This window comes from Miscanthus floridulus, chromosome 9 (assembly GCF_019320115.1).
Source record: "Miscanthus floridulus cultivar M001 chromosome 9, ASM1932011v1, whole genome shotgun sequence".
In the NCBI taxonomy this organism is placed as follows: Eukaryota; Viridiplantae; Streptophyta; class Magnoliopsida; order Poales; family Poaceae; genus Miscanthus; species Miscanthus floridulus.
In genome coordinates, this window is record NC_089588.1 from 52179568 (window position 1) to 52200663 (window position 21096).

General features: G+C 45.2%; 2 protein-coding genes across 2 annotated transcripts; both read right to left on the bottom strand.

Annotated features, from left to right (window-relative positions):
- Nucleotides 1–685: 685 nt before the first annotated feature.
- On the bottom strand, nt 686–1369 carry LOC136479892 (uncharacterized). Its single transcript, XM_066477609.1, has one exon. It carries the CDS (start codon nt 1367–1369, stop codon nt 686–688), a length of 684 nt encoding a protein of 227 aa, XP_066333706.1.
- Nucleotides 1370–2841: 1472 nt separating this feature from the next.
- LOC136479893 (uncharacterized) lies at nt 2842–3282 on the bottom strand. Its single transcript, XM_066477610.1, has one exon. The coding sequence runs from the start codon at nt 3280–3282 to the stop codon at nt 2842–2844; it is 441 nt and encodes a 146-aa protein (XP_066333707.1).
- Nucleotides 3283–21096: the final 17814 nt, after the last annotated feature.

Consider the following 21096-nt stretch of genomic DNA (forward strand, 5'->3'; position numbering starts at 1 on the left):
TTAGCGCTCCATAGTCAAGGTCAGTCGGGAGGGCGGCCTTAGAACCGTAGACCATGAAGAACGGCGTGTAGCCGGTGGCCTGGCTAGGGGTTGTCAGGCTCTAGAGCTCCATGGGAAGTTCGGCGACCCATCGTGTGCCAAACTTGTTCAACCGGTTGAAGATCCTAGGCTTGAGGTCTTGTAGGCCCATGTCGTTTGGGCGCTCAACCTACCCGTTCATGCGGGGGTGCGCTACGGCGGTCCAATCGACATGGATGTGGTATTCTTCATAGAATTGGAGGAACTTCTTTCTAGTGAATTGCGTGCTGTTGTCCGTGATGATGGAGTTTGAAACCCCAAAGCGATGGACAATGTCGAGGAAGAACATCACGGCTTGCTCAGACTTGATTGTAGAGATCGGTCGAGCCTCTATCCACTTTGTAAACTTGTCTACGGTGACAAGCAAGTGGGTATAGCCCCCAAGCACTCTTTTGATGGGTCCAACTAGATCGAGCCCCCAGACCATGAACAGCCACATGATGGGGATCGTCTAGAGCGCTTAGGCCGGTAGGTGGGTCTGCCGATTGTAGTACTGCAACCCTTCATAGGTGCGTACAATCTGTTCAACATTGGCTACTGCGGTCGGCCAGTAGAAGACCTATCGGAAGGCATTTCCGATGAGGGTCGGCGGCGCGGCATGGTGACCTCAAACCCCACCGTGGATGTCGCTCAACAACCGCTTCCCCTGCTCGATAGGGATGCAACGCTGTAGGATCCCAATGTGGCTGCACTTGTAGAGTTCACCCTCAATAAGGATGAAGGACTTTACATGATGTGTGAGCCGCCAAGCTTCTGTCTTGTCCATCAGCAGCGCCTCATGAAGGAGGTAGTCGAGGTAAGGCATCTTCCAGTCGACTAGAGGGTCAGACTCTATCGCTGGATCCTCATCGAGCTCCATGACTTTGGGGTCAGATGGAGTCGATGGTTGGTCAGTCCCTGAGCCTAGGGTAGGGGGCCTGTCACCGGCTTGTTCTGGCTCCTCATAGCGGACCAAGGGTTCATGCGGATCACTAGCGAAGACGCCTATCAGCACCGGCTCTCGACCAAATGCCACCTTCACCAGCATGTTGGTTGCCTCATTAAGATGCCTTGGGATGTGATTGAGCTCGAGGCCATTGAACTTGTCCTCTAGCTGGCAGACTTCTCGGTAGTATACAGCCATCTTGGTGTTGTGGCAGCTTGACTCCTTCATGACTTGGCCGATGACTAGCTGGCAGTCACCCCGGACATTGAGGCGTCGGATACCGAGCTCAATGGTGATGCATAGGCCATTGATGAGCGCCTCATATTCGGCCACATTGTTGGAGGAGGGTAAATGGATGTGAACCATGTACCTCATGTGTACCCAAGGGGCAAAACAAAGACCAGCCCTACACCGGCACCTTTCTTCATCAGTGATCTATCGAAGTACATCGTCCAGTACTCCTAGTCAATGACTACTGGCGGCATTTGGACCTCAGTCCACTCTGCAACAAAATCTACCAGCACTTTGGATTTGATGGCCATCCGGGAGGCATACAAAATGCACTGACCCATCAGCTCAAGTACCCACTTCATGATTCTTCCTATGGCATCCTAGTTCTGGACCACCTCACAAAGGGGAAAGGATGTCACGACCGTCACCGGATGTGACTTGAAGTAGTGGCGCAGCTTCCTCTTGGCGATGAGGACGGCGTATAGGAGCTTATGGATTTGGGGGTAGTGGGTCTTGGAATCGGATAGGACCTCGCTAATGTAGTACAAGGGATGCTGTACTTTGAGGTCGTGGCCCTATTCTTCTCACTCCAATACCAGGGTAGCGCTGACCACTTGCGTGGTGGCCACAATGTAGAGCAAAAGCGGTTCTCCATCGGTCGGAGGGACCAAGATCGGGGCCTTCATTAGGAGCTGCTTGACCATGTCAAGCACCTCCTAGGCCTCGGGCATCCATTCAAAGCGGTCGGCCTTCTTTAGAAGCTGATAAAGGGGGAGACCTCGTTCACTGAGGCATGAGATAAAGCGGCTGAGTGTGGTGAGGCACCCTGTAACTCGCTGTACCCCTTTATGTTCTGAATCAAGCCCATCCTTTTGATGGCCAAGATATTCACTGGGTTGGCCTTGATGCCATGATCGGAGATGATAAAACCCAGCAGCATACCCCTCGGGACCCCAAAAACACACTTCTCGGGATTGAGCTTAATGTTGTTCACTCGAAGTTTGGCAAAGGTTTGCTCAAGGTCAGCTATGACCTGGTCAGCCTGTTTGGACTTGACCACGATGTCGTCTATGTAGGCCTCTATGGTTCACCCAATGAGGTCACCAAAACACTTGAGCATATAATGCTGGTATGTAGCCCCAGCATTCTTTAGACCGAACGGCATTGTGATGTAGTAGAACAATCCGAATGGGGTACCCAGAGTATGCATCAAGGAAGCAAAGGGTTTTGCACCCTGAGGTGGAGTCAACTACTTAGTCTATCCATGGCAAAGGGAATGGATCCTTTGGCCATGCTTTGTTGAGACCCATATAGTCAACACACATCCTCCATTTCCCACTCTTTTTTTGTATAAGAATAGGATTTGCTAACCACTCGGGGTGGTACACTTCCTTAATGAACCCGGCCACCAAAAGCTTTGCGATCTCCTCGCCGATGGCCCTAAGCTTTCCCTTGTTGAAGTGATGCAAGTGTTGTTTCACCGGCTTGGAGCCTGGCTTGATCTTCAAGGTGTGCTCGGCGACTTCCCTCGGAATGCCTGGCATGTTCGAGGGCTTCCACGCAAAGATGTCTTTGTTGGCGCGAAGGAAGTCAACGAGCACGCTTTCCTATTTAGAGGAAAGTGCAATGCCAATGTGCACCACCTTGCTCTTGGAGCCGCTTGGGTCTATGAGGACCTCCTTAGCGCCCTCCACTAGCTTGAAAGACCCAGTCGACCACTTGGGCTCAGGTGCTTCTTTGATGACCTCCTTCCTGATGGCCGCAAGCTCCTTGGAGGTGACGATTGCCGTGGCGTGATTGCAGCACTCAACCTCACACTTGTAGGCATGCTGGAAGGAGGTGGTGACGATGATGACCCCGCCTAGGCCCGACATCTTTAGCTTTAGGTAGGTGTAGTTAGGGATGGCCATAAACTTCATGTAGCATGGATGTCCCAAGATGGCATGGTAGGTTCCATGGAATCCCACCGCCTTGAAGGTAAGAGTCTCCATCCTATAATTGGATGGATCCCCAAAGCTAATGGGCAGATTGATCTGCCCAAGTGGCATAGCCTACTTTCTAGGTACGATGCCATGGAAAGGTGCTCCGGCCGAACAGATGCATGATCGATCGATGCCCATGGCATCGAGGGTCTCAGCGTACATGATGTTAAGGCCGCTGCCTCCATCCATCAGTACCTTGGAGAGCCACTTCATGCCGATGATTGGGTCGACCACAAGCGAATATCTCCCCGGCTATGGGATGGTCTATGGGTGGTCGGTCAATCAAAGGTTATGGCGGCTTCCAACCATTGGAGGAAAGTAGGCGTGGCTGGCTTGGCCGTATAGACCTCATGGCGAGCAAGCTTCTGATGACGTTTGGAGTCGAAGGCTGCCTACCCTCCAAAGATCATTAGGCAGCCATCCGGCATCAAAAAGCCACCATCTTTCCCCTTGCCATCGTCCATGGTCAGGTTGGGGTCCTTCCCATGCTCCCCCCAATTGCAGGATCCAGATAAGAACCGCTTCATGAGACCGTAGTCCTTGTATAGATGCTTGATGGGGAAGGCATGGTTTGGGCATAGCCCCTTGAGCAGCTTCTCGAAGTGGTTCGAGGTGACCTCCGTGGGCTTCCAACCCTCCCTACGATCGGCGATGGCCACGAGTGAACCCTCATGTCGCTACTTGTTCTTATTGCTAGGACAGTTAGAGGCGCCCTCGCCGGTGTCCTCGTCCGGCTTCGCCTTGCCTTTGAGGCCGTCAAAGATCACTTCGACTGCCTCCTCACCCAAGGCTTGGCTATTGGTGATGTCGAGGAGTTCCTTGGTGGTTCACAGGCCCTTGCGTCCTAGCTTGTGAACAAAGGACCCGCAGGTGGTCCCAGATAGGAAAGCTCCTATAATGTCGGCATCAGCGACGTTAGGCAGCTTGTTGCACTACCGGGAGAAGCACCAGATGTACTCACGAAGGGTCTCTCCAGCCTTTTGTCGGTAGTTTTTGAGATCCCAGGGGTTTTTAAGATGCTTGTACGTGCCCTGGAAGTTCCCGACGAAGATCTCTTTCAGGTCCACCCAACTTTGGATTCTGTTGGACATAAGGTGTTCCAACAAAGTTTGTGCCAAATTGGCTAGGAACAATGGAAGGATGTGGATAATGAAATCATCATTATTCGCCCTATTGGTTTGGCAGGCAGGCCGATAATCCTTGAGCCATAGTCCGGGATTTGTTTCCCTAGAGTATTTTGGGATATTGGTTGGTGGTCGGTACCTTGGTAGGAAGGCAACATTAAGGATATGTCTGTCAAAGGTCTAAGGTCTCGGCAAGCCAGGGCTTGGGTTTTGGTCCTCACCGCTGTCGTAGAGCCCACCCTATCGAGGGTGTCGTGCGCGTCACGGTTGTGGCCGAGACGGTCATGCACTGGAACCGTGATGCGTGGTCTGCTACCCTGCGGCGCCTGGTGGACTGATGTGTCTTTGTCGGGTCACTTTGAGGGAGTGCACTAGCTAGCGTTCAGCTCACATCGCTAAGACAGCTAGCTCCCGCCCTGCTGCATAGCCGCACGCTCGAGCAGCGTGCAAATCTCGTGGTGGGCCCAACGATCCTCGAGCATCATGGGCCCTAGAAGCCCATGGAGCAAGGCGCCACAGCAGCGATGTTCTGGCTCGCCTGGGCAAAGTGTGGGAGGGCTTCATCATCCGTGATGATCCTCTGGTTCACATCGCGGGCCATGGTGCACACGCGCCCACCGTCTCCATGGTGCTCAATCTCTTGATCGAGCTCCATGCGTTACTGCTCAAGTTGGAGTCATGCTTCATTGAGCTCTCGATGCTAGGTCTTCAGCTGCTCCACCCACAAGCAAGGTGGGGCTCCTGCATCTCCCTTGACCTCATCATCGAGGTCGTTTGTCGGGGTAGCCTCCTCCTCATGGATGTTTCGATGTGTTCGTCAGGGGTACCTACCATGAAACATTCACAAGAGGGGTGATGGCTTCCCCTGCTAGAGTCAGAGGTGGAGGGCGACTCTATTTCTCCCACGAGGAGGTCATGGAAAGACTCGGTGATGTATTCGGTCACCCCCATAAACTTGTCATTCGCGGGGGATGGAGGCATGCGTGGCACCACAAAGTGTCCAACGGTCTCTATGGCATTGTGCAGACCAAATGGGAGCACTATCGGGCACTTTGGATGAGGTATTCTGGGGAGAGGGGTTCTCCCCCTACGAGCTATGCCATGACATTGGTGAACGAGAAGGTGAGGTGGCATAGGTCCTCCCAGGACGGTCGGTTCCCAAGAAGTCATCGAGCTGGCGCTCTAGCCTTCTGTAGTCGAAGCTAAGGAGATAGCTGCTCCTGGGGTTATGGGCCTTCGATGCATGTAGCCGGAGCTCCTCAAGCGCCTCGGTGATCATGTCAAGGCCAGTGGAGTGGAGAGGCTGAATGAAGACCGATGCCCGCATCAGCTCTCCCTCTGTCGTGATGATGAAGTCCAAGTCCCCAAAATGCACGTGCGCCCCCGAGACCCAGGTGATGTCATGACTAGCCATCTGAGGCCTAGTGTTGATGTTGAGATGCACAAAAGGCCCCTACTTGGCGCGCTAACTATCGGTGTTTTGAGTAAACACCAACGAGTAAATTTCTAATATTGCGCATCTGGCTTAGATGGTGTGCTAAGAGGACACGAGGTTTATACTGGTTTGGGCAGAATGTCCCTACATCTAGTTCATTGCTGCTGCTCATGTTACTAGCACTAAAAAGTTCATAGTAGGGCTTACAAATGATCGAGAGAGGGATAGTCCCAAGTCTCTGGTGGAAAGAATGAATGGGTACTGAGAGCTCAGTCGCTGCTCAGCTATGTGTTCGAGGTTCGATGCTAATGGTTCTGATCTGATATGGTGCGATAAGCTCTCGTGTCCCTTAATGGGATGCCCTGCTTTCCCTTTTATAGGCCAAGGGAAAGCATGAGTTACAACAGGAGAAAAGAGGAGAACAAGAGGAAGAGGAAGTCCTTCGGGGTCACTAGGCCTTTCTTTTCCTTTGTGCTAGCCCTGCTAACATGGTAGGTGGTGATAGGGATAGCTCCACGCCGGGCGCCTGTCTGTTGATGATGCCATGCCCTGGTGTTGTCAGCGGGTCGTAACGTCCCACTCCACCCCAGCGGGTGGCACGGTGAACCAGCCTGCTGATCAGCGGCCGTATAGGGAGTAGGCAGCATAGTGACCACATGTCCGTCACTGTGGGTGATGTGAGTTCCCTAGAATGACATGTCATGGGGATAGGTCGTGTTGAGACATGACCACTCCCTTCACCATGCTAGAAGTTTGACCTTGGGTTGTGATGTAGACAAGGCCTGATCTTCCAAAAGGTATGATAGCGTCAATTGGTGGAGACTTGACATTCATGATCTAGGCGTTGAACCAAGACAGATTCAGACCCCTGCAACCGTTACACCACTGCTCCATTGGTTATCTACCATGCGAACGCGATTGACCTCGCCGAGAAGGCTTTCCTGCAAGCGAATCGAGAACACAAGCAAGAATGGGTTGAACGCAATTTGAAATTGCAAATAAATATGAGGCTTATGATAACGAGAAGGAGTTCAAGTCTTTATTTGAATGGACTAATCGCCATAGGCGAACAAGATCAAGAACTGGGGCCCTAGTTCACAGCAAGCGGCCTTGGCGGCACAGTTGCAGCAAAACGACGTCTGTTTCACGAGGAAATCAAGAACTAAACAAAACCCAAACCCTAAAGAGAGCGATGGCTACTAATTATAGAGTCTTGGATGTCACCCCCTGGATGCGCCCCCTAATGGGCCCAAACACGATACACGGTCCAACGGACCAAAAGACAGTGTCGCAGCACCCTGGAAGATTCTGGATGCTAACTTTTTTCAATGATTCCCGTTGATTCCGAAGGGCTTTTGATGTGAGACCACTTCCATTGGCTTCCTTATCTAATTAGCTTTCCATCCATATGTGGATCATTGAAAACGGAGCCCATACGCGCCTGTGTGACTAGTTTTATGACAGACTAGTCCTAGAACCCGAGATGGGCTCGAACTTGATTTGGGCCTCCACCTTGGTTACTCGAACCGGATGAGCTTTGGGCCTCCTTCTCGGTTAGGATAACCTCACTGATCTCCTCGGCCTCTATCTCCAAGCATGGTCATATGAATGGAGCTCATGTCCTTATCATCCTCCCTTTCTTGATGAAAAGCTATCATCGGCGTCGATTGTGCTTGAAACTAATCCTACAAACACAAAGGAGAATGGGGTTGAGAAGACAAAGGGAACTAAAATAATTGTGAGAAGGAACATGACCATGTTTCCAAGTTTCTAGCGTGTTATCTCGCATAAAAATTTCAGCCAGCATGTGGACTCCATGATGCGAATACACACGATGTATGTCAATACTATCCTACAAAAGATTAGAACTAACCAAAGATAATGCAGGAATAGATGGTCCAACAGACATAGATAGCAACCAACAATGGTCCCCTTCTTGGATTGTTTCTTTGAGGAACATGAGAAAATGTTTGTATTATTATGGCTGCCCTCTAAACGATCATAATCTTGTACAACAAAAGAAGAATTCATATTACTACGAACGTATACTCGACGTATCATATATTATCCTTTGTTGTTATATTTGCCAATAACATGATATGTGTGTTTAGAAAACCAAGACAAATCAGCATATCTAAAAAGGCTCTCCTCCAAACAATCTAGGTTACACAAACATCAAATTTAATGTAACCCAAAGTATGTAAAGAAGACAACAATTTCAGCTCATCAAATTCACTAGCATTATGAATAACAAGTCTATTTTTAGCACAAGTGTTCGATTTCAGCACATATATAGCATGATCATTCTTCAATAATTGCATGGGTATAACATAAATATCATCATGCAAGTCATCTTCATCACAAGGAACATCAAGCAAATCATCTTGTGACAAAGGTAAATCAAGCGAAGGCTCCACTAAAATTTGCTCTATCATAGCATGATTGGTGGAAAAATTCAGCACATTAAGAGAACTCTCACCTTCCATGAGTTTAGCATCATGGGCATTACCTTTGCTCTCACATTCAGTAGGAGTAATAGTTGATGGTTCTAAATTTGCACATGAGGCTGTGAGCATCTCATTTTCTATCACGTCATCCTCGCTCTTTTGTACATTGTCCTGCAAAAGGTTAGGCATAGCAGGAGGAATAACAAGATATTGATCTAGTTGATGCACCTTATCATTTGAATTAATTACAAGAGATGGATTATCAAAATTTTCTCTCATAAGATCTTTCATATCATTCCATGTGTGAGGTTTATCTGAAAAACTTAAAGACTCCCACCAAGTTGATGCAGATTGTCTTAAAACACTAGTTGCATTTTTAATTTTCCTCTGTTCGCACATATAACTTTATGCAAAAATATTATCTATTTTAGTTTCCCACTCAATGTACTCATTAGCATCAATACCATCAAAAGTAGGTGGAAAAGAAAGAATAGATTGACCTACGGGAGGAGGTGTAGCAGCAATAGTACATGGCTCATACATCATTGATGTCTCATATCGGTACGTGTTGTAACCTGTCATTGTTAGCATCAAACAAGAAAACACAGAAGTATGTATTTTCCTATCAGCTACTATAGGATGTAGTCAAGGAGTAAAGTCACACACTCTTAAGCATCTTACCATGGTCTTACAAGTGTTCTTACCAAAGCAACAGGCGGTGCAATCGATCGGTAACTGTGATACCATTGTAGCTTGAGTGTAACAGTTGCAAGGCGAACCTGTACTTGGTTAGAAGAAAGTGGACCTTGGACAGGCATAATATAGTAGCAAGGAATAGCAATAATTTAATTAAAAAATTGCAAGATTGAAAAGTAGTCTCAAGCTAGTATATGTCGCCAACCTAGACTCGTCCTGGACCTAGTTCAACAAGCAACAATATCTCAGCACAAGGACTAAACAGGATGCAAGCACTTCTGAATTTTTTCACTCTTTTTTTCTTTCTTTTTTGGTGTGGCTCTTTTGTTTTTCTTCATTTTTTTGCACCTCTTTGCCTTTTTTTGTGTGGCTTTTTTTGCATGTTTTGCCTTTTCCTTTTTTTTAATCTCAAATAATGTGCCATAAGGAACAAGAAATAGAACTGAATGATACACGACTGGAAAAGTGATCACCAGATAACAAATCTTCTAGCTTCAACGCACTAAGATATCTTCCACAAATATTAGAGTGTAGCAGATGGCAAATATAAGCACATAATCTGTACGTGGTGTGCTACTATCAACGTGACCATAAGGGACTCCTTCAAGGCAAAGAAAGGTCATGTGAAAATCAAAAGGGAAATAATTCTTTCCTGTGTTGATTGGCCAGAAATAAATAAACAAGGATATTCGGCCACAGATCATGCCTAAACTGCTATGCTCTTTACTATTTTGATTGAGGCACAATATATTCTTGGAAAGAAAAATGATGGCACCTCCAACAATAAAAACCGATCTACAATATGTTTATGCTCTAAATTGTTGCTCGTATAGCATAATAGAACTAGTGTACCATGGAACACCAAGGAGACCTAGACACGATGAACACGACACGCGAGGGATGACCGTTTAATAAAGCAAACTAAAATTAAAAAATATTGCAAGGCATAAAGGGGTTGTAGGATATGGAATATGTGGCCGTGTATATTTTTTTGGCTTTTTGTGGACTATAGGTAAAACAAAAATAGTAACAATCTAAAAGGGAAAATAAAAGTATATCTAACGGGCAACAAGGTCTCTGATACCACTTGATGTAGACAAGGCCCGATCTTCTGAAAGGTATGATAGCTTCGATTGGTGGAGACTCGACGTTCATGATCTAGGCTTCGAACCAAGACTGATTCAGACCCCCGCAACCATTACACCACTGCTCCATTGGTTATCAACCACGCGAACGTGATTGACTCCGCCGTGAAGGCTTTCCTGCAAGCGAATCAAGAACACAAGCAAGAACGGGTTGAACGTAATCTGAAATTGCAAATAAATATGAGGCTTATGATAACAAGAAGGAATTCAAGTCTTTATTCGAAAGGACTAATCGCCACAGGCGAACAAGATCAAGAACTAGGGCCCTAGTTCATATCAAGCGGCCTTGGCGGCACAGTTGCAGCAAAACGACGTCTGTTTCATAAGGAAATCAAGAACTAAACAAAACCCAAACCCTAAGGGGAGCGACGGCTGCTAATTATAGAGTCTTGGATGTCACCCCCTGGACACGCCACGTAATGGGCCCAAACACGATACACGGTCCAACGGACAAAAAGACGGTGTCGCAGCACCCTAGTAGATTCTAGATGCTGATTTGTTTCGACTATTCCTTTTGATTCTGAAGGGATTTTGATGTGAGACCACTTGAATTGGCTTCCTTATCTAATTATCTTTCCATCCATATGTGGATCGTCAAAAACGGAGCCCGTACGCGCCCGTGTGACTAGTTTTATGATAGACTGGTCCTAGAACCCGAGATGGGCTTGAATTTGATTTGAGCCTCCACCTTGGTGACTCGAACCGGATGAGCTTCGGGCCTCCTTCTTAGTTAGGACAACCTCAATGATCTCCTCTTCCTCTATCTCCAAGCATGGTCATATGCATGGAGCTCATGTCCTTATCAGGTTGTACTTTCTAGCCCATAGTGGTTGGTGGCGGTGTGAGCTTCCATTAGGAGTCATGCCTAAGGGATCAGGTGACATGAAGCTAGCCCTCAGATGTCGAGCGAGGTGGAGCCAACCCTCAGATGTTGGGCAAGGTGGAGCCCACCCTCAGGGGTCAGGTGAGGTGGAGCCCATGGCCTCAGTGTCAGTTGAGGTGGAGCCTGTCCCTAGAGGTCGAGCAAGGCGGATCGCACGACCTTGGGGTTGGGTGAGGCAGAGCCTGCCCTTGGAGGTCAGGCGAGATGGAGCCTGTGACCTCGGTGTTGGGTGAGGCATAGCCCATCCCAAAGGTCAGGTGAGGCGGATCGCACGACCTTTGGGGTTGGGCGAGGTGGATCTCGCCCATAGAGGTCTGGCGAGGCGGAGCCTACCCTTAGAGGTCTGGCGAGGCGGAGCCTACCCTTAGAGGTCAGGCGAGGCAGAGCCCATGGCTTCAGTGTAAGGCAAGGCGGAGCCCACCCCTAGAGGTCGGGCGAGGTGGATCGCATGACCTTGGGGTTGGGCGAGGCGGAGCCCGTGGCCTCCGAGTTAGTTAGAGCCGTAGTCGCATCCTTGACTGCCTGGATGGATTAACATATAATGACCATTATCCCCTCCTCCTTGGGTACCCTAGTATTGGTCCCCGACAGACACCAAGGATGAGCTTGAGGAAGAGGTCGAGCCTTTTGAGGATGACCATGGTGATGATATGTCCGACATCGATAGCGACCACCCCGAGGAGTAGCTTAGCTATAGTATCTAGCCAAATGTGCTAGCTCTCTATCTTCGATCCTTTATGTAATGAACACATAATTTAGGTTTCGATCTCATGTTGTACTCCTTTGATGCAATCTTGGAACCTTGCATGTTTAATCTATGTCATTGTTGAACCTTAATAAATGTCTAGTTTGTGTGATGGCAAGTATTTAGCATGTATGGGAATGCATTGCGTGATCTCTAAGTAATATAATTGGTGATGTTGTGTTGTGGAAATGGATTATTATGCCTCTGTTTTATTGTATGAATGTAAATTCTCTCCAGTAAATTCAGTTTGGCATAATTATATCATTCCTCTACAATTTTTTTGACATCATCAATAATTACTTGTGGTTGTAATTCTGCAGATGACGCGCACCCGTAGGGGAACTTGTGGAGATGATGCAGGTGGTAGTGGTTCCCATGGCAATAACAATGGGGACCTCCCACCACCACCGCATCCCACGCCAGCAGAGATGATGGCCCAGCTCATGGAAACCCAACGCTCCATGGGAGAAGTGTTGCGCGGTCTTGCACAGAATAATGGCCATTGACGAGGAAGGGACCAATACCAAGGACCTAAACCTAACTAGTTCAACAATTTTAAGGACTTTCTTGACACCAAGCCACCTATCTTTAAGCAAGCAAAGGTGCCATTACAGGCATATGAATGGCTGAATACAATTGAACAGAAGTTCCATCTCTTCAGGGTCCTAGAGCACCTGAAGGCATAATACGCATCACACCAGCTGCAAGGGCCTGCAGGCATTTAGTGAAGTCATCATCGATCCACTTTGCCTGAGGATGCTCAAATTACCTGGAACCAGTTTAAGGCTGCATTTAGGGGACATTATATTCCCCCGAGTCTTATGAGCATGAAACATATAGAATTCATGAGGCTAACATAGGGTACCAAGAGCCTAACTGAGTATCTGCATGCCTTTAACAATCTGTTAAGGTATGCCATAGAGTTTGTTGACACTGATGCAAAGAAGATTGCTAGGGCTTAGTCCGAAGCTGATGAAGACTCTAGCTAACAGCAAGTGTGTCACTTTCAATGAGTTTGTTAGTGATGCTTTAACTCAAGAGAATCAGAACAACATCTATTCAGCATCTAAGAGTCATAAGAGAGCTTATGAAGCAGGTGCATCTCAATCAAAAGCTCCTATTGCTGTGAGACCTCAGTTCTGCCCACCTGCTCCAAAGTATAGACCACCTTAGAAGAAGGTACAGACCAGTCAGACCCAAAAAGTGTATCGCAAGGCCTTTTCTGTTGCCCTACCAAAGGGTAGCACAAGACAAGGAAGCTCCAGCGTTCCACCTAGCAGCATGCCATGCTAGAACTGCAACAAGACTGGCCATTGGGTAAGAAATTGCCCCTATCGCAAGAAGAACAACAACCAAAAGCATGGTAATCCAAATGCACATCAGGGACATGTATACTATACCACCCTAGAAGAGATCCCTTCAGGTGAAGTTGTTACTATGGGTACGTTTCTTGTGAACCAACACCCAGTAGTTGTTTTATTTGATTCTAGAGCCTCACATTCATTTATGAGTCAAATATTTGCATCCAAGCATGATCAAAGGGTAGTTACTATAGATAAGGGTGGTTATTGCATAAGCGCATCTAGAAATAATATCTCTATGAACTAGATAGTCAGAGATGTGCGCATCTCAATAAGCAATCGAGAGTATACCTTAGATCTTGTGGTATTGCTAGGGGTGGGAATAGATGTAATCTTGGGTATGAAATGGATGAGTGGCCATGGAGTTCTCATTGACACTTTGACTAGAACCATCATATTGAGGGAACCCCAGAGTAACGATGCTTTCCTAGTGCCACTTCCTAGGAGATTTTATCTCCAAAACTTAGCCCATGCTATTCAGACCACAACCCTCCTTGATATTCCAGTGTTATGTGAGTTTCTGGATGTGTTTCTAGAAGAATTGCCCAGGTTACCACCCAACAGGGATGTAGAGTTTAAGATTGAGTTATTACCAGATACAACCATCTCTCAGAGGCCGTATAGAATGCCACCAAATGAGCTAGCTGAGCTTAAGGTTCAATTGCAAGAGCTTTTAGAGAAAGGTCTCATTTGACCAAGCCCATCTCTATGGGGTTGTCCCACCTTATTTGTGAAGAAGAAATACAAATCCTTATGGATGTGTGTGGGCTACCGACCACTTAATACCATAACGATCAAGACCAAGTATCCCTTGCCTTGAATTGATATCTTGTTTGATCAGTTGTCAAGGGCTAAGGTGTTCTCCAAGATCGATTTGAGATCTGGTTACCATCAGATTAAAATCAGGCCAGAAGACATACCTAAAACTGCTTTCTCCACTAGGTATGGCCTGTATGAGTATTTAGTCATGTCCTTTGGGCTGACAAATGCTCCTACATATTTTATGCATCTGATGAATTCGGTGTTCATGCCCGAGCTGGATAAGTTCATGGTTGTGTTTATCGATGACATTCTGATCTATTTAGAAAATGAGGAGGATCACGCAGAGCACCTGAGAGTTGTTCTAACTAGGCTGAAAGAACAAAAGTTGTATGCTAAGTTTAGCAAGTGTGAGTTTTTGCTTCCGAAGGTACCTTTTCTAGGGCACGTGCTGTCAGAAAAATGGGATCTTTGTAGACCCCTCTAAGGTGCAAGAAGTTATAGATTGGAAGGCCCTGACTTCAGTTCATGAAGTTCAGAGTTTTCTTGGTTTAGCAGGTTACTACCATCGGTTCATTCAAGACTTCTCTATAATCGCCAAGCCAATGACAAGGTTGCTTCAGAAAGATGAGAAGTTTGTATGGACTCCGGAGTGTGAAGCTGTTTTCACACTTTACGGACTTTGTTGACTTCGGCTCCTATTTTGGCACAACCTAATATTGAGAAACCTTTTGATGTGTTTTATGATGCATTAGGTACTGGGTTGGGATGTGTTCTTATGCAGGAAGGCCAAGTCATTGCTTATTCCGCACGTCAGCTGAAAAAGCATGAAGTCAATTACCCAACTCATGACTTGGAATTAGCAACGGTTGTCCATGCATTGAAGATTTGGAGACACTATTTGCTTGGTAATGTGTCATATTTACACAGATCATAAGAGTCTTAAGTATATCTTCACTCAACCTGAACTGAATATGAGACACAGAAGATGGCTAGAATTGATCAAAGATTACAACTTAGAAGTACATTATCATCCTAGCAAAGCGAATGTGGTTGCAGACGCTTTGAGCAGAAAGTCTCATTACAATTCTCTATTAGAAGATGGCTTCAATTTGTTATATCTTGTTGTGCTGCACAATATTATGATTAGTTGTTCTCTTGAGAGTAAGATCATTGAGCTTCAGAAGACCAATCCAGGTGTGTTCCACATCAAAAGAAAGATGAAAGAGCAAGAGACTAAGCATTTTAGGATAGATGAGAACAGTGTTCTATGGTTTAAAGATAGACTGGTAGTGCCGAAGGATAAGGAACATAGAAACCAGATCTTAGGTGAGGCTCACTCTTCTAAACTATCCATTCATCCGGGTAGTAGTAAAATATATTAGGACTTGAAGACCCATTTTTGGTGGACCAAAATGAAGAAGGAAATTGCAGCTTATGTTGCTAAATATGATAATTGTTGCTGAGTTAAGGCTGTTCATTTGAAACCTGCTGAACTGCTTCAACCACTATCCATTCTAGGTTGGAAGTGGGAAGAAGTTAGAATGGATTTTATTGTTGGACTTCCACATACTCAAAAGAATTTTGATTCCATATGGGTGATTATGGATCGCCTAACTGAGTCTGCACATTTCATTCCAGTTAGAACCAACTATCGACCGCATGAGTATGTTGAGTTGTATTTCTCCCACATAGTACATCTACATGGCCTGCTAAGAACCATTGTGTCTAACAGAGGGCCTCAATTCACTACTCATTTTTGGGAACATTTGCACAAGATGTTAGGCACCAACTTAGTCAGAAGTTCTGCCTATCACCCTCAGACCTTTGGGCAAACTGAATGTGTAAATCAAATATTCAAAGACATGTTGAGAGCTTGTGTCATCTCTTCAAAGGGTTCATGGGAAAAATGGTTACCATTAATTGAGTTTTCCTACAACAATAGTTATTAAGAGAGTATTAAGATGGCTCCTTTTGAAGCTTTGTATGGCCGTAAATGTAGAACTCCTTTGAATTGGGTTGAACCTGAAGAAAGGAGATACTATAGTATTTATTTTGTCAAAGAGGCTAAAGAGCAGGTGCATACCATCCAACAACATATAGAAGCCGCTCAATCAAGGCAGAAGAGTTATGCGGACAAGAGAAGGAGACCCATTGAATTTGAAGTAGGTGATTATGTATACCTAAAAGTGTCACCAATGAAAAAGGTACAACGGTTTGGGGTAAAAAGAAAGCTTGCACCCAGATATGTAGGTCCATATCCAATCATTGATAAAAGTGGAAGAGTAGCCTACAAGATTCAGTTACCTCCAGAAATGAGGGCTATCTTCAATGTTTTTCATGTATCCCAATTAAAGAAATGCTTACGTGTTCTAGAAGAAAGAGTGCAGTTTGGAGATATCAAGTTAGAATCGGATATAACCTATGAAGAGAAGCCGGTGCAAATTATAGATAGCAAGGATAGAGTAACTCGAAATTGTGTGATCAAGTTTCATAAAGTGATGTGGAATAATCATAGTGAGCAAGATGCTATGTGGGAACAAGAAGATTATTTACATGAGGTTTATCCAACTTTTTATGAAAAATGGTAGGTCTTTCGAATCTCGGGATGAGATTTCTATAAGGGGGAGGGGCTGTAACACCCTAGTGCCAAGCATTGCATTTAGCACTTGCATTTCATGAGCACAAGTAACATTCAAGCATTCATGGGCATGAGCATAAGAAGTTTCATCTCATTCACTTTATCTTTATCACATGTGATGTTGCTTATATACATACCTATGCTTGTGATCATGGGTGACCAATGTGAGAAATGGTTGTGAGGTTACAAAAAACACCTTAGGCATACTTAGGAGGGTACATGGAACAAGTTTGGTATCCATGACATGGACCAAAAATAGCCCCCAAGTAATAGTTATTCTAGAAACTCCAATTTTCATGATCCTAGTTTGACCAAATTTGAACTATGCTTTAGATTGCTTACATAGTAGTGTACCCTTAAGCAAAGTTGTAGTACTTGACTAGAGTAACAACTTTAATTTTTGGGGCAAGACCTAATTCGGTGCATAGCATGGTCAAAAATAGCTCACAAGTAGCAACGAAATGTTGTTTTCAAACTTACAAAATTTTCTAAGAACTGATTTACAGTTTCATGTACCATACTTCGAAGCTTTACAATTTGAAAACCAGCTCGAATTAGACCAAGCTCATTTAAGAAAAGTTGGAGATCACGGGTAGCTCTATAATTCTTAGTAATGGAATTTTTGCTAACTCACCACGAATTAGGAGTACTAATGGCTTGAACTTGCATTGTCAGATGGCCTGATGGCCGGGTTTGAACCAGGCACCGCGTGCCATTAGTGGCCAACCATGCTAGGTCGTGTCACCACATGGTGGCAATACACCGGCGATGGCTAGGCCAGTTGGGCTAGCACGCGGACAAGAGGGCTGCGTCCCTACTGCTCCACTCCCACTCGCGCACTCCTTCTCTCTTGCTCACGCACGCAGAGCAAGCAGCAGCGCCACCGTCGCCATCACCGTCGTGAGCTTCGCCAAGCTCACGCATAGCCATCACCACTCCATTTCCAAATTTCCCACACCAATAGCTCCATCTTGCTCTGCTCTACCGCCTCGATGCAATAAAACTACTGTTTGAGCCCAAGGTAAAGGCCTACAGCCGTTTCCGCCGCTGCAACATCACCAGAGCGTCATCGCGCGCTCGGCTTGCCATGGACATGCCGCTCCATTGCATCTCTTGCCTTCCTATCGTCTGGTCCATAGTTGCCTTAGGTCACTACTGCTCAGGCTGGAGCTAGGGTAGATGCTTCCACACCGTCACACGGGAATGCACCGCCGCTCTCGCTGTGCCCGCCATGGCCGCGTGCTCAAGCTCGTCGCGGCCAGCAGTCCCTAGGTCTCGCCATCCCCCACTTGAAGATGTTTATGCGTAGCCATGAACGCTAGCTCCTACTGTGAAGATGGAGACCCACCTCTCACCGCCGGTTCGCTGGAACGGCAAGCGCTGCTGCCGTGCACTGGGCGCCGCCGTGGTGCCATGCACGCGGTCAGGTTTCCCTACTACTTCACCATGGCCATATCTTGCTCTAGAGCTATGCTAGGTCATCGTAGAGGTAGGAACATCCTTGCCTAAGCCTGCCATGGCTAGAGATGGCTGATGCGCCACCGCACGACCACCATCATCTGCCATGCTCGTCGGTGAGCTTGCTCTAGTGAGCCACCGACCCAACCTGGGGTACCCCTGGGTGCAGGTTGACGTGAGGAACACAACGGACGTAACCTCATCGCCGGAGACCTCATCGATGGTGAGCTATCGCTAGTTAACCTTCGTCCTCTGTTTCTGTTTCACTGACGAGCGGGCCCTGTTGACCACGGGCCCCATCTGTCACTCTGTGTGCTCTTTGATTTTCTTATTTTTTCACAGATTTGAATACATTTTTCCAAAATTCATATCTAGAGCTAGGAGTGTCCAAATTAAGTGAACCAAATTTTGTTGGATTCATCATGAAGTGTACTATTTGATAAAAATATGAAAACTACTGTTTGAGATATTTTTTTAGGAGAATTAAATTGAGCTAGATAAGTGCTCTTAAAGTAGTTTATATCTTGTAAAATACATAGCTTGAGCTAGGAAAGTGATAAAATTGTGATTCCAATTTTGCTGATCTTGTGTTGACATGCTCTAGCTAAAACAAATACTAAACCTATAGTAAGCATACTTGGTTTATGGTCTTTCTATTTATTCTTAAATAATTACTAGTTTCTAGTGAAAATAAATGGGGTAAAAATACATAACTAATGATCATGCAAAATTTTACATAGTGTTATGGTGCTAGGATAAATGTAAGAAAAATATGAAATCTGTTGTGTGACACTTTTCACTAGGCTAAACTATGTTTGCTAAAATAAGCCTATGCAACTTGTCATTTTTGTAGAGATGGCTATACTTATCCAAATGGTATGAAATTTGTACAGTAGACTTTTGGGATCATATGTAGGCTACTGTAATTTTCTCAGAATTTACTATGCACATTAGATATATGTTCCATATTTCACCTTAGTGTCCAAATAAATTAATAAATACATTTAAATAATTTAGTTGGGCTTGACCATTATGTTTTCTAAAGTGTATATGATGTCTATGAACTGTTGGTACCATTGGTTGTGCCCCAATTTGATTACTTGTATGCAGTAAAATATTAATTGCTCTATAATTCAATTTTAGTGACTGTTTTGGATAGTTTCTGTTGTTATATAAATTGCAAGGGTAAAATGATGTTTGTTGTGAATCTTGTCAATAACAAAGTTGTACTTAACTTACTTATCTTTCTTGTGTCAAATCATCATGGCAATAGGCCAAATAGTTTGAGAGTTATAGCTGTTAGAAGTCGGTCTCTAGAAATGCTTATTCTCTAGAAATTCTGGATAGATCTAGGAAATTTCTTTGTTTGACCTTGATAGCCATTGAATCATCTAGAGATGACTACAATAAAGTTGTAGGCAGTTTTATAAGCTTTCTAGAAAGTCTAAGATCATAGTATTTAGTTAAGTAGAACTCTAGATATGGCCAAAATAAGTAGCTATTGTTTACAGCAAGAAAGGACTAAGTCAATTGTAATTGTTTGTTTTATGTGATGCTTGTGTAGATGCTTAGGCTAATTGAGATTAGTTGTTAGCTGTAGGTTCTAAGCCTCTTATTGATGATGAGCAACTTTACCTTAGGTTACTAGAACTTGATGAGTGTATGTTTCTTGTTCTATAGAAGAGATATGCACCTACTCAGTAAAGATCAACTAGAAGAAAATTATGCATTTACATGGTCAACGAATGTTAAACTTATCATACATCTTGCGCATAACCATGCTCATGCATATATAATTTATCATATCATCTCATCTCTTGTGTATTTATGATACTCATTTGTGCATATGCATGTAATAGGTTCCCCAGAAGGAGTGACTCTACTCGAGTTCGAACCCGAGCATCAGGAGGAGCAACAGGCAGCCTAGGAGCAAGCGGTTCAGGCGAAAGGAGGAGTCAATGTTGAAGATCTTCCTAAGTGTCCTAACCACCAACCTTCCTCATTCTTGAAAGGCCCTAGAGCATTATAAGCCTCCTATGTTTTTACAAATATCACTTGCGTCTTTTATGTTTGATGCATTATGTTATAGGAGTTAATTGGAAACACTTGCTGCATATATTTTCCTTGTCTAGACAAATATATCTTAAATCTTTTGTAGGTCCAGGATCGAATATATGCTTAGCTATGCTTAGTCTGACAAAAGTTGGGTGATTTCCTGTCACCTGCAAGATATAGGTAGATATCTGATCACAGTTGGCTATAATTGCTATCGTGGAAATAACCATATGTTGATGAATAAAAAGGATACCAGGCGGGATTGTGATAGAAAGCAACAAGGCATGGAGGTCTTGGTGCCTATTTATCCCCTTCTGTGTCGGTTAAGGACCGATTCGTGGTACGTCCTCATGTCATGTTGAACGCATGTCTAGGACTTAGTTGGCCAGATAAGTCGTTCTGACCGTGAAGTCAAGTAGCTCAACTCAGATCGGGACCCGATAAGTGAAAGTGCGTACACTAGAGGCAGTAAGGATGTGCAGGGAGCCAGTGGCGTGAGTCCAAGGGTAGGCCAGGCCTAAACTTCCTGGCAGACTGCACTACAAGAGATTAGACCTTCTATGACAATTTTCATATGACAAAGCACTTTTTAGTCACAGAAACGATGCGTTTATGACAATTTTTCTTTGGATGACAAGTGTTTGTGACTAAGTTATGATTTAGTCATAAACAACCGTCACCATGAGCATTTCCCAATCTTTGTGACAATAGTTCATGACGAAAGTGATGGAATGTGATAGTCATAAATTAAAAACCATTTTCTCTATCTTTATGACAATAGTTCATGATGAAATTGATGGAATGTGATGGTCATAAATTAAAAATCATTAAAAAGCACTTTGGCACAACCACGGTGGACTGGTGGGATCCACATGTAAGGTAAATATTAACTATAAAACAATTAAAAATTGGGAGCTCCCGTAGTGAGGAAGGATCGAACCCGCGCCCTCTGGCTTCCTAGGCAATGGAAGAACCACTGAGATACTCGCCTGTTGTTGCATATGCTCTGATTCTTTTTTCTTTGTACATTTTCCATCCCGGGGAGTCACTATTCCTTAGCAGGAGCCCGACGCGCATCTGGCTATGGCACACTTTTCCTCTATCGTCCTTTCGTAGTAGGAGCTCGACGCT